Consider the following 13,350-nt stretch of genomic DNA (forward strand, 5'->3'; position numbering starts at 1 on the left):
ACTTGTATTTTTACACCTGTTTTGGGGGGGAGAGAGGAGAGTAGGATAAGCCATTAATTAACTTCCTATTTTTATTAACTATGCCTTAGATTGTTAGAACTAGGGTATTAAGAGCATCATACTTCTTGAATAGAAATGTGACAAGTCAAGTTTCCCACCCAGGTGTAGAAGTTTGCCTATGCAAAAAATGTAAGACTGATCTTGAATTTGCCTTCATCCAGGCCAAACCACATGGTCTGCCACTCCATTTCTGTATCAGGCCACAGTCATCCATCCACTCAGGAGCTTTATTTTCAATGCAGGCCTCTTGCTGGCATTCACTCAGCTGAGTTATTTCTACTTGCAGGCAACAGAGAAGCCAGCAGAGAAGGAAGTACAGAAGGACTGCCAGTCAAGAACTGCTGCATTTCTACCAGCAGGTATCATCTGCATGCACATGTGAGTTTTAAACTTGCTTCATAAAGGTCAACCTCACATTAAGAAATTTGGCACTTTCCAGATGTGGGCTGGACTACTAGGCAGGGGTTGAAGTTTCAGTCTAGAAGAGAATGAGCAGGCAAAGAAATTGAAGATGATGTCTGTGACCAAAGGAACATAATCTAACTGCTATAAAGTTAAGCTACAAACATTTAGTAGAAACAGAAGGTACCGCTGAAGTGCAGATAATTCAACTGTTTATTTAGTCTCTGTTTTCTCAAGTAATTCAGCTGTCTCCAGGTTTAGAGCATTTAAATCAAGATTTTTTAATTTGATTTACAGTACAAATTCTTCATTAGTTCATGGTTAAATCTCTAAATCACCTTATGAACAAAAAGGTATACAGAAGTAACATAAAATCACCAGTGAAGTATTTTGGTATGGATGTACAAAAAAAAATGAGGAACAAAATTAAAGGAAGACAGCCTTTAAAAGACCTAAAAACATTTGTTTTCCTGCATTCCGTACTTGAATCTTAAAGTGCACTTTGATCATATGTCTAATCTGCAGACAGAACACTATTTAATATTCTCTAAACAGCATCTCTTATCCTTCAGCTTACGTAAACCTCAAGAAATACAGGAGATGAGCATTTAAAGTACAATGCTCCTTAAAAGAATGACAGAGATGACAAAGCATCCCTACTTGCTAGTGATTACCTAGCAATAACTAAACACTATCTCTTTCTTAGTACCAAATACACATCCTTTAAAAATTAGTATGCGGAACCTTATTTTATCAAACTTTACTTTTCAGTAATTGCAAAGTTAAAGTTCACAATTCTGCACCTGAAAGACCTTGAAGCTGTGTTCCTCCTACTGCTCTGCAAGTCTTCCAGATGCCAACTCACCCCTTCTTTTAAAAGGTGGCCTTATGTCCCTTCCTGTTTCTTGCTGGTGTGAATTACTTGCATTGGACTCTGGGCTCCACAGTGTGTGGGACGCTCACTTCAGCAAGTTTTCCTATTTCATGCTATTATGGAGTTTGAGCTCTATTTCACTGGGCTTTGCGTTTGTTTTTTTTCCTGTGGAGACTACTAAGATTCTAGTTTAAAAATCACTTTTAGACAAAAGTTCAAGTTGTTGGTGCATTCTGGGTGGACCAAATGTACCGTAAATGCAGAAATATCTTTACCACTCCTCCTCTTTGCAGTTTAAGTAGAAACGTTCTAGTTCTTCCCACCTTTTTTTTCATAGCAGGTTTCAAGCAGTCGATCTATACTTATCACACATCCCATTTAAATTTACTGCAAAGCCAGACCTGTCATCTGATAGTAAGCAAATTCCTAGAGAGCATTAGAAGGTGAAATCCATTTATGATCACTACGCTGAAAAGAGTGGAAAGGAAGCATCATTTGCAACTCCTTCTCTAAATCCATGGAGGGTGGGGAAGGCACAGGAAGAAAAGGACAAACTATTGAGACTTTGTATTTTCTTTAGCTGTCATTTCCAACTGCCTTGAAATTTACAATTGTAACTTTCCATAAACGCTCCAGTGTTTGCTCCAGTGCAGACAGGCATAACAAATGCTACAGAAAACCAAGAAATTCTGTTGAGGATTTAGAAACATAGGTATCAGACCAGAAAGTATCCAATCGCCCGATTGGTGGTTTTTGTTCACATACAAGTATTTTATAATTCTCTGTTGTGAAAACATTAATTCTTTCAGTTCTGAGCAATACTGATGTGAAATATTGGAAGTTATCATATATTAAATACTATCTTGTTAATTCATTTGCCACAGAACTGTATTTTGTTACACAAGAGGGGATCTTACAAGTAACACAGGCTGTACAGAAAAGGACTTTGTAAGCAGGAGCAAAAAGTAACTTAACCTCAGCAGTGACAAAACAGCAGTGTAACAACCATCAGTGTTTTAAAAGAAATTATAGCAATGGCAGAGAAACAGTAGCTCCACACAGAGAAGGCTTCAGCCATACCCACCTTCAGCTACAACTAAGTCTGATGCCAGTAACTCTTGTTCCACGTAATCACAAAAAGTTCAGTTAACCTCTTTCAGGTAAGAATTAAGCATGTCACAGGACCCTCACTACATATTTGATTTTGGAAAGTTAGTAACCACGTTAACAGGACAGGCTATCTGTGCCGCAAAGAGAAAAACCCCATGTCACGTATATACACACCAGCTGAACTGATTAGCAAGAACACGTTAAACTAAGAACACCCTTCCTATTCGATTCTCAAAGTCAGAGGTGTTCATTGATACAAAATCACAGAGAAAACTTTGCTTTCTGCAACCATCATTGTTTACCATAAAGCTGGTCTATGCTGAAGAAAAAGAAATGTATTTACAGACTATAGAAGCTCTGGTTTGAGACGCAGCCCTGAAATGGTCTCCAATACTTAACTGTCCACAAAGATCAGAGCTCCTGAATAAGTTATGCTGGAGAACATATGTATTTGTTTTTCAAGGAAATGCCATCTATCCCGGGCTAAAAGGGAGTTTGATTGAGTGAATCCAGAGGGATTCACCCTCCCAGTCCCTTTGCATAGGCATGCCGTTGGCCTCACCTATGCTAAATCAGCTCTCCCTAGAAAATTCACTCTTGGCTCTTCCTGCGTATCCAGCCAGTAACCAGGAAAGCTTGTTATTTTCCTCTACCGACGTTCTCTGGGTGAGCGTTCGGGTTTCACGAACGCAGCAGGCAGCGTGCGAAGGGACAGCTGCTCCAGCTCCCGGCTCGAGAGCAGACACTTCAAGCGAGGAGTTCCCACATGTTTTCCAATACACGCTACTCAGGCTTGAGTCACACCGAGTAACTAGGCGGGCTGCCCTCGCACCCTTCGCCTCGCCCGACACCGGACCAGCCATGTCTGCGACCAAGGCGCGACCGACCGCCCCGAGACCTCGCACCTAGGCTAACCAGGAGGTCGCTGGCGGGGAGCCCGGGCAGCAGATCGCCGAAGGGCTGCCTAAGAACCGCTCTGCCCCTGCTCCCGCCTTCCCGTCACTACCAGATACCGCAGGTGACAGAGGCCGGCTGCTGCCCGTCCTCGCCGGAACGGCTGCGACCGGGCGCCGGCCGGCCGGCCGGGCGGGCAGCGGGGAGCCAAGCGTCGCCCTCCCCCGCCCCGGCACCTCAGGGAGCGGGGCGCGGGGAGCGCCCGCCCCGCGGAGGGAGAGCGACTGCGGGCAGGGCAGCGCCGCTGCGGCGGGCCCGGCCACCGGGTGGGGGGCGTGCGGGGCGGGAGGGGGGGGGGCGGCGGGTCTCACCTCCCTTGCAGGGGGTGCGGTGCTGGCTGTGCTGCGCCCGGTAGCCCTCGATCACCTCCCACTCGCCGTTGTCGCGCTTGATGGGGAAGGAGACGCTGAGCACATGGTTGCAGGGCTTGATGATGCGGAGGATGCCGCGGACGCGGTGGCGCCGGTCCTCCATGCTCTCGCGGGTGCGCAGCCCCTCCACCAGCTTGTCCTCCACGATGCTGGCGCCGCGGTCGAAGAACCCCTCCACCATCTTGAAGAAGTTGGGGTCGTCCTCCTTCTTCGCCGCCTCGCAGTAGTGCCGCCGCGGGCACCGGCCCCGGCCCCCGCCCCACGCCGCCGCCGCCGCCGCCACCCCCCCAGCTGCCGCTGCCGGGCCGCCCGGCTCCGCGCCCGCCAGCACCGAGCCGGCGGCCAGGCGGGACGCCAGCTGCTCCCCCAAGTAGCGGTACATGGCGGCGGCCGCCGGCGCTTCCGCTACGCGCGCAGAGGCGAGGAGCGGGGCGGCGGTGCCGGGTGCCGGCGCGGCGCTGCTGCCACAATAGGCGCGGGGCGACGCCGCCGCCGCCTTTAAACGGCCTCGGGGTGGGGGAGGAGGGGGGCGGGGGGACAGCGGCGGCGCGGGGGGGGGGCCCGCAGGAACACGCCGCGCCTCCCGACTGCGCCTGCGCCCCTTCCTCTCCGCCCCGCCCCCGGCGGGATTCGCGGAGGGGAAGGGGGCGCGGCGCGCGGGAGTCTCGCTATGGGCGGGACGGAGGGGGGTGTGGCGAGCATGCGCGCCGGGGGCGCTGCACGCCCCTCCCCCCCTTACCCCCTCCCTACAGAGGCGCTGCCGCCCGGAGCTGTGGGGGGTTGTGGCCCCGCGCGTGGGGCTGGAGGGCGAGGGTGGAGGCGGGCGCGGGCGGCCGCTCCCTCACGGGCTTCGGTAGGTCGGCGGCGGGGAGGGCAGGCAGGCAGGCTGGCTGGCTGGCTGGCTGGCGTGTAGCGGGCGGCCCCGCCGCCGGCCCCGCCTCGGCGCCGCTTCCCGCCCGGATCGCTTTCTTTTTCTTTTGCGGCGCTGCGGGTCCCTGCGCGCTCGCGGCCTGCCTCTCCCGCCGGGTGACCGTTAATGGCCGGCGGAGGGCTGGGGGCTGCTGGGGCTCCGCCATCCCGGGCTTCAGCGTGTGCTGCGCTCCGTTGCCGGTGAAGAGCCCGGGGCAAGTAGCCTTCGCTAAAGCAGAATTGTGAGCCTCTAGCCGGCTTCCAGCGCCTTCTCCCTGCTCTGCTCTGCTCTGCTCCGCTCCGAGTAGGGGCACCGGAGTGCTCTGGGTGAGGGAGGTGAGGCCTGGCCTGGCTGTCGCATGCTGCCCTTTAGCGGGGTAAAAAACGTGGTCTCGCTTAGCGCGAGTACAAATACAAGTAAGGGTGCTTCCACACAGTGCAGTGTACACAATTCTTCAGGGAAAGTACAGTTTGTGCAAAGACCCTGCTTGAAGGGAGCCTGTTAGGAAAATCCAGCTCATCCATGTGTGTTTGACTGCCTTGCCAAGAGGGGAGAAAGGCTTCAAGTCAAGCTACTAACAACAGCTGCTTTGTCTACTCAGGTGTTATGTTGGTAGCATGTCACCTTTTACTGGGTCTTGGCCCATTAAGGGGAGTTGTTATGTAGCTCTGACTGTTGAGCACATCTCTAAGACTGTTGTTTTAAACTGTGCATTATCTGCTTTCTGGGCATGGGGGACTGTGTTGCAGCATTCTTACCAGGTTTGGTTTAGAAGAAGTAAGCAATGTGTTCACTTTCTGTAGGATTGGGCTGCTAACTGGAAAATACAGGGGTGGTTTTTTTTCTGTTTAGGCATGTGGGAGACCAATGCCCTTAGGGCAGGAATAACCAGGAAGTTGCTTTATCTCTCTGGGAATCTCTAACCGCTGTGGACATCCAGGGGCTGTGCTGCAAGGCTTGTGGGAAAGTAGTATAACTTTTGTGTGCGTTTGTCAGCAGGATGCTTAGTCACAGAGTCTTTCAATACACATAAGCTTTTCAGGCAACTGATACTCCAGTTTTATCTTTACTTCATGTTGTTTCTTTATCCTAAGATACCTGAGAAGTTGTCATAAGGATCAGTAATAAGGGGAATGGTTGCCTTTTATCTGTAATGAGAATGGTTTATAACCTTAGTCTAGAGAACAGAGATCCTTGATAGTAAGTGATATGGAAATAAAAGCAAGAACGGAGTTTGTGCTTAGGCCAGTTTGTTATTTGGCTGTTCCCACAGGGCTTCAGAAACAAACTTACTGATTTACATTTTTCTGGCCATGCTGTAGGTGGTTCGTAGACAACTTCTATTGTGGCGTTCATTTTTACTTCACAGAATTGCAGGGTCCTCAATGGTTGTATTAGTTTTGAGCTACCGTTTGATGTCCATCTTCTCCAGGCTTTCATTAGCTAAAGCTCAACTTCTGTATAAGTTCTTAACTTCTGTAAATGTGTAGAAAAGAAGGTGGTGAAAAGTATTGTGGCAATTAGTCCTTGTCAGCTAAATTATTTTCACCTGGTTCTGTAGGTTATTTAGAATACTATTTCACAGACACAAAGGTTGAATGAAAAATATGATTAACCAGTTTGCTCAAATGTGTAGGCTTAGATCAAAATAAGGTTAACATGCTTAGCTCCTATCCTGCCTTTAGCTGTGGCATCTCTAATTTATAAGCGTTACTCAATTATCAGCTGCTTGCAGTATCAGGCTGTTTGCAGTCCATATTTGTGAATGTATTTGAGACCGAGTATGGGACATGAGAGTGTAAGAACAAAGTGGATCTCTCCATGGGTTCAGTCACACAATTGTATTTGGAGAAATGGTAGCACCATAGCTGCCCTCTTTTTCTAAACAAGACTGGATTTCAGCAAAATATTCAAGAAGCTGTGGGCTGAATGCTAAAAATAACTGAATCAGTGTGTTAAATTTATTAATCTTTAAATATATTAAAAGAAAAGATAACTAGGGATTTTTGTTTGCACGTTTTTGTGAATGAAATAATGTGTACAGTTTACAGGCACTTTACCAACCTCAGCAGGTCCCTACCATATTTTTGTTTGCTTCAAATCGTTTCTGGAGGCAAGAGTAACCACGCTTCCTGAGGGTATTCAAGAAGAGTAAGAACAGGAGTCATATGCCCCATTCCAGTGTTCTTGTATGGTAAGTGGTGAGCAGTTGAAGCAAAATCTATTTGTCAGAGGAAAGTAAAATTCATGTGCTTTAGAATGAGTTCTAGCAGGTATGAAAGTGGTAATTGCAATAATAAAAGATTAACTGTACCTTCTTTGTTCTTGCATAGTATATGGGGTGCCATCAGAAGATTCACATTTGAGTGGCATCAGTGGAAAAAAAACCAAACCTCTTGCATGGATTCTAAGGTAACTTTTTGTCTTCACAACCAGAAGTTCCACTAACTTTGTTAGTTTCACATTGAATGTTGGTCTTAGACCTGCATCTGAAGAGAGATACATAGAGAAAACTTAATACCTGTGTGGTAGGAACTGTCTGTATGATTCATGGACTTTGCAACAAGGTTATATTCAACTGTGTATACCTGATAGGTATAAGTTTTTATTTAAAATCTGTGAAGTAGAGATGAGGAAGACAAACAAGTTGATTTTATTTCCTAAGCTGCTTCTAAAACATCTTTATATATAATTTTAATAGATTATTTTTATTATATATAAGAACAATAATAAACACTGTATTATGCCTTCCTGAAGCAATCCACAATTTTAAGGTGTAAATTATCAATTTCATAGCAAGTGGAGTAAAATTTGTGTCAAAATTTTAAAGTTTTACTGAAAAAAGTGATCTAAGACAGGAATCTAGTACTTTCTGCTTTAATCCATGATATTTGAAGTATTGGCTATTTGAGAATAGGTGACTAGGATAATCTTTTTTCCTATGTCTAACATCATTAATAGTGGCATCATAAATGGAGAAAATATATTTTTATTAAAAATAAAAGGTCAGTTAGGTTCAGCTTAGTGTTATCTATCAAAGTTTGTCAATTTGGCTAAAATATTCCTAGGATGTACTGGTACTGGATTCTCTCAGAAGCTAGGATAGCTATCTCCAGGTTGCATCCCAGTCTCCTTACCAGCTCACCAAAGTAGGTGAGAGAGCAGAGAAGCTGGAAATTGGGAGTCCTCACAGGGCTGTGAATAACTCTGCCCTTTTTCTGGCTAAGCCTGTTCAAATCCAGGGTAACCCTGGGATTGCCTCCAATTCAGAGACTTCAGAGTCTGAACATCCATTAGACAACATGCTCAGGAGGAAAGCTGATCCGCACAGTAGGCAGAGAACTAATTCCTTCCTGTGGTAAGCGAACTCCCTTCTGGGAACAGAAATGGATTTTGAAATACTCTGCAAATGGAATTACAGTTGTTTCAGCAAGCTTCATTTTAAGCTGTCAGCCATATCACATGAAGCATTTGGCAGTTCTTACCCTTTGGTAACAGAATTGATTGAGATAAAGTCCAAATATTGGTAACACTAACATATGAAGACACTTTTTCTAGTGATTCCAGAAATAATGTGGCAAGTTGTAAAACTGAGGTTCTAGCCCTAGCCCAGTGGGCTAATTTAGAATATTACACAAGCTGAAGCAAGTTCTTGTTCCCCTTTGAATTGCCTATATGAGCAACTATGGTTCCCTTCTTCATTTCACCAGAAGTTGCAAAAAAATGCTTATTTTTCTTGGACTGAAGTGTTACGCTGTATTACTTCATGTAGACCTTGATGGTGTAACTAAATAGGTGAGAGCTGGGGTTATTGTCTTAGCCCAAACTGTTGCTAAAGAAAAACTGTTCAGCCTCTGAGTTAATAGATCTGTGGATGGTTGAATAATAGTTACTGGGAGAATGGGAGGGTATGAATCTGTCAGAAATTCTAACTCGAGTCCTGTTCATATTTCTCTCAGTTGAAATCTTGTGCATGTCTCTGTTAAATAGAGGGCATGCAGGTAGGCAGCAAGTATGTAGGACTTCACAGTAATTCTACTGTATTGGAGCTGCCTGCATATTGTGGCAAAATATGTTAAAATACTATCAAATAGCAATCTAATTCTTTTGCAGGTCTTTAGCTCCAGATGTTACCAAGTTTTATGGATTGTATTTTCCACCTTCACAATGCTTTAAAGTAAAACTTAATGTATAATTATTTTTGGCATGGGATGTGAAAGTAGAGAAGAGGTGTCTGTTTATCTGCAGGAAAATGTACCAGCATTCAGTCTTCAGAATAATGGGGGGAAATGTTGATAAAGCATGTGGTCTTTCAAATATGTATATTTTTATGAAATAAATACACTATAGTTTCAAGAATCTAAGGCGTGATTAGTGTAATCGGAGCCTAATTTTAATTTCAGATTTGTAAGTTGCTATACTCTATTTATCACTTAGCTCTGAATCAAAGTGCCACGTTTCTTTGTTATATTCTTCCCATTTTATGCCAAGCCAGTACATGATATAACAGCGATGAAATGAGAAGTGTGGCACAGTTGCCTAGCTTTACAGTGTTGCTAGAGGGCTGGCTCTGTGCTATTACAGGCAGCACATGAATTAAGTGAATCCCATCAGATGACTTTTAGTTTGTGACCTGTCTATATAAGCACTTTTACAAAATGAACACTTGACTAGAAATCTTCATTTCAGTCATCTCTTTACAACCAGTTAGAGACTAAAGCTGACAAAAAGGCATTTCACTGGCAGCATAAGGTGTCAATACTTAGATCTATTGGTTTGGAGACTAAGGGGGAGCCATCTAAATATAAAATTCTGGTAAAGACCTATGAATCCCTTAACTGAGGTCTGTGAGATAATTTTTCTTTCCTTTATATATAGCTTCAGCTGTGTTCAGCCATATGAAAGCTGGATAGCAGACTGGCAGTTTTCTTTATTTCCTCCCTTGGCCTTGATACAAAAGAACTTGAATTTGGTGGTTTTTCCAGGCAGGCTGCAGAAGTGAGATTTGTGCATGCTGCAAATTTGAGATGTGCTTTCTGTAATGCTGCAGAGTTGAAGAAGAGGTATCTGGATTATCTCCTGTTGAGATAAAGACTTTAAAACTTCCAATACTTTGTCTTATTAGTGAGATGCTTAGGTACCTGTGGTCTGATTATTTGACATTATTTTTATCTATTATTTTGCATTAAATGTAAGTATTTTCATGATTGCTAAATTCAAATATAAGCTGCTAACATCTTGTTAATGTGTAAATAGTAACTTTTTGCCTGTCTGTAGCACTGTAAAAGTAGGGAGTGAAACTCTAAGTGTACAAGTCAAGTAGGAAGTTGGTAGGTTTAGCCTGGTAGGGACTTTCTTTAGAAAATGCTGGTCTAAAGCAAGGGTCTTGTTTTTTATACTTGAGGCACTGCTATAAAAAAATCAGTAGCTGAGCAAAATAATGATTGAATCTGTTATTTAAGCAGTCATAAGGTTTTTTTTACTTTTCTAGACCTTCTGCCACAAAATACCGTTCTTATTTTACATTTCTGGCAGTAGAATTACTAGGCTGTTTTCCAGAATGTAAATTTGACAGGGGTTCCTAATTCTCTCAGTGAAAGGTGTTTGGAAAACCCTCAGTAAGTGGACTAATCTACGAACATTTCAGAGCAAGTGCCAGAGGGCAGTTTCCTGAGCTTTTAAAATGTTACTAATTCTGCTGCAGAAGTCAGAAAATATTGAATAAATTCTGATAACTACCTCATAAGTAAATACAGTTTTGATTGCCATGAAAAGTGGTGGTGCTTATGTTTATCAGCTTTAAAGACTGCCTGTCTCCATCTGTTTATATAGTTGCTGTGCATGATGACTGAGGTTGCCAGCTGGTTAGTTCAGCTCTGTGACAGAAGAGATATAAAAAGCTCTTCATGTATACAGGAGATAATGTCCCCCTCTCTTGTTTAGGCAGTCTATAGATATGCAAAAAATTTCTGTGCCATGTTTTGGTACGGTTACTATCAATATATTACTAACAGGCATTGCTGGATAATATAACTGAGAAATATGAAATACGCTTTTTATAACACTTCCTGTAGTGCCACTTCTGGTTTTCAGATGGGTAGGACAAGAAGTAACTTTCTCTGGAGCCTGTAGATCTGATCTGAAACTTAATGAAGTGGGTAACAAATTACTCTGATTTCAGTGACCTTTCAGTCAACATGGCCCTTCATGAAGTGATAGAGGCTTTTGCAGGTCAATGTGAAGGCTTTTTCTTTCTCAGTTCCTCTATCAGTGAGAATCTGTTAAAGCAGCTGTTTTGTCTTTGTGGAATAATCTTTAGCTTGTGCTTAGTTTTTTCCTCATTTCTAGTTTAAAAGACAAAAGAGGGGATGATACAGTTACCAAACCCAATATATTTGAGATTCCCATCTAACTGTTAAATGTGTGTGAAATTAGCTGATGTAAAAAGCTAGTTATGGGAAAGCTGACAGGTATACAGGCATAAAAACCTTCATAGATGCACTCTGAGCATGCGAGCTTTGTTCCCTTAAATAGGGTTAGGAGGGTAAAAAAGTACTTTAGTCAGTTTATTTCCTGGAAATTATACTATTTTTTAGAGAATTGGTCTCTATTTTAGTCAACACAGCATACAACAGATAGCAGAAGGTATGGTTTGCCAGGAGCGAAATAAGAATTGTTTGAAAGTAACATTTACAATTGAAATTGATGGGTTTTGCAGCCCTGGCTGTCTGGCTGAATATTATACCTGAGATCTTAACAGCCTGGAATCACAGCATCAGAGACTGCAAACCAGGTTTTTTCTTGCTTTAATACTCAATTGACAATCAGAAGTTGTTGACATAAACAAAGTGCATATTGTTTAAATAACAAACATGAAAGCTTTTATGAACTAGAGAATACTAGTCTCCTGTAATGCTTTTGTTTGCATTTCGGTTAACAAAATCAACTTTATCCTCTTTCACTTTGGAAGACTGGTTATGGAAATCCATATTGTTAAAATATGTTTGAATGCTTAATCCTTTGTGAAAGATGTTGGTGGATGAAGCCCCGATTCAAAGGAATTAAGAATTGCTTCTCAAGTTCGTTGGTACAATTGAAATTGGCATTGTTCATCAGAAAAGTCCTGGAGTACATTGGCTGGTATTTTTCAATGCACTATGGATTTGCTAAAAGAAAAACTAAAGAAATCACTGGTTATGCTGGATGCTAAAAAATGTATGTATGATACCTTTTCTTAGTCATCTTTCACAGACCTCAAGATTAATCATGGTACCCACTGGCTGTAGAGATCCAGTGCAAAAAGTCACTGTTGTATAGCTCATCCCAGAGGAATCTCAGAATGGGAAAATAGGTCAGAATAACAAATACTTCTGTTTTAATTAAATTGTCCCGTCTTGAGCACATTTGAACAATTTTTGAAAACACTGTTTTTAAAAAAAGAAGGTATTTTTCCAGTCCTTTTGGTCTGTCTTCTAGTTAAATGATTTGGTTTATGAATAATGTAGTTCTTTCAAAATGCTGGAGTTATTAAAATCACACGTTCTATATGGTGTTGAGGTGCCTGCCCATATGGCAGTCGTGTTAAATGTGTAGTCATGCAGTGCCAGACAAGTGCCAGCTTACGGAGCTGTGGCAAAACCTGCACAGACAAAATCTGCATATCCTGGAGTATCTTCTGGAGGCATTGTTGCTGTCATTGTTACTTGGTGCTGGTGTGGGAGCAGTGGACACCTTAAAGGAGCAGGGGTGGGCTGGGCCTAGTGGTGTCCAGAGACGTGAGGAGCATCCAAGGGATATTGGCAGTTGACATGAGAACAGTTTGTAATTGCTGCCATAAACCCTCAGCACTGCCATAGAATCTGATTTAGATAAACATTTCTTTTAATTAACAAGCTGAAGATTTTGTGCTGTTTGTCTTTATTATTTATTGTCTAGTCTTGTCAATGTTGGCAAGATAGTGCCTAAGTTATCTGTTCTACTTTATCTCTTCTGTTTTTCCTTTGAAAGTCAGTAGGCTGAAGGTAAGATTATTTTGAAATACTTGTAAGGTAGAGCCTGTGCACATCATTGATAACAGATTTTCTGATTTCAGAAGGAGTATTATATTGCCGTCATCTGACTTGCTGAGTTAAAATCGTCATGGAATTTGTAAAAGCTTATCTTGATTTCTTTTGTTTTGTCTTACCAGTTTTTCAGATAAGCTGGTGTTTGTCTTTAATTTAGTAAAGGAAAACTAACTGGCTGTCTAAATGTATGCTTTTAGATTGTTCGAGTATCAACTTTCTTGAATAGAGTGTATGCTATATATTCATCCAAGGTTTATATAGTCTCCGTTAGCACTGTGACAGTTATATAAATAAATGTAACATTGGGCTATATTAGCAGAAATTGGGCTTCTTCCTCATGTGACAAATACCTCATGAAGATAACAGAGGAGAAGGAGGGAAAAAAGAAGCCAGTGTCCTTCACTGTTCTGTTCCCCCTGTATACTTTACGCCTCATCTACCAGTGAACCCATACGTGTAGTGCAAGTCCATTAGTGTTATTTAGTTTTAGGTTTAATTTATTCTTGTTTATTACATGGCTAATTCAGTGAAGGTTATTATAAGTCAAAGAAATTAATGGGCCTGTTAACTATAAGAAAAAAGATATCTTATTTGGCAAAACAT

At 43.0% G+C, this 13,350-nt stretch overlaps 2 protein-coding genes across 13 annotated transcripts in view; one reads left to right on the top strand and one right to left on the bottom strand.

Moving 5' to 3' along the window:
- GLUD1 (glutamate dehydrogenase 1) overlaps positions 1 to 4,286 on the bottom strand; it is a 31,126-nt gene extending 26,840 nt beyond the window's left edge. The window contains exon 1 of the mRNA XM_052798849.1: positions 3,712 to 4,286. Coding sequence (XP_052654809.1) covers positions 3,712 to 4,153 — 442 coding nt within the window. The 5' untranslated portion in view covers positions 4,154 to 4,286. The remainder of the gene's footprint in view (positions 1 to 3,711) is intronic.
- Positions 4,287 to 4,519: 233 nt separating this feature from the next.
- Positions 4,520 to 13,350, top strand: part of SHLD2 (shieldin complex subunit 2) — a 44,632-nt gene continuing 35,801 nt past the window's right edge. For 7 of the 12 annotated variants that reach the window (XM_052798819.1, XM_052798818.1, XM_052798816.1 and 4 more), the window contains exons 1-2: positions 6,453 to 6,875; positions 7,015 to 7,093. The gene's annotated coding sequence lies outside the window, so the exon portion shown is untranslated. Of the gene's footprint in view, positions 4,625 to 4,748; positions 5,017 to 6,444; positions 6,876 to 7,014; positions 7,094 to 13,350 lie in introns of those variants that run through there. The other 5 variants (XM_052798820.1, XM_052798821.1, XM_052798827.1 and 2 more) reach the window with 5 other exon arrangements.

This window comes from Harpia harpyja, chromosome 10 (genome assembly GCF_026419915.1).
Source record: "Harpia harpyja isolate bHarHar1 chromosome 10, bHarHar1 primary haplotype, whole genome shotgun sequence".
NCBI classification, from domain to species: domain Eukaryota; kingdom Metazoa; phylum Chordata; class Aves; order Accipitriformes; family Accipitridae; genus Harpia; species Harpia harpyja.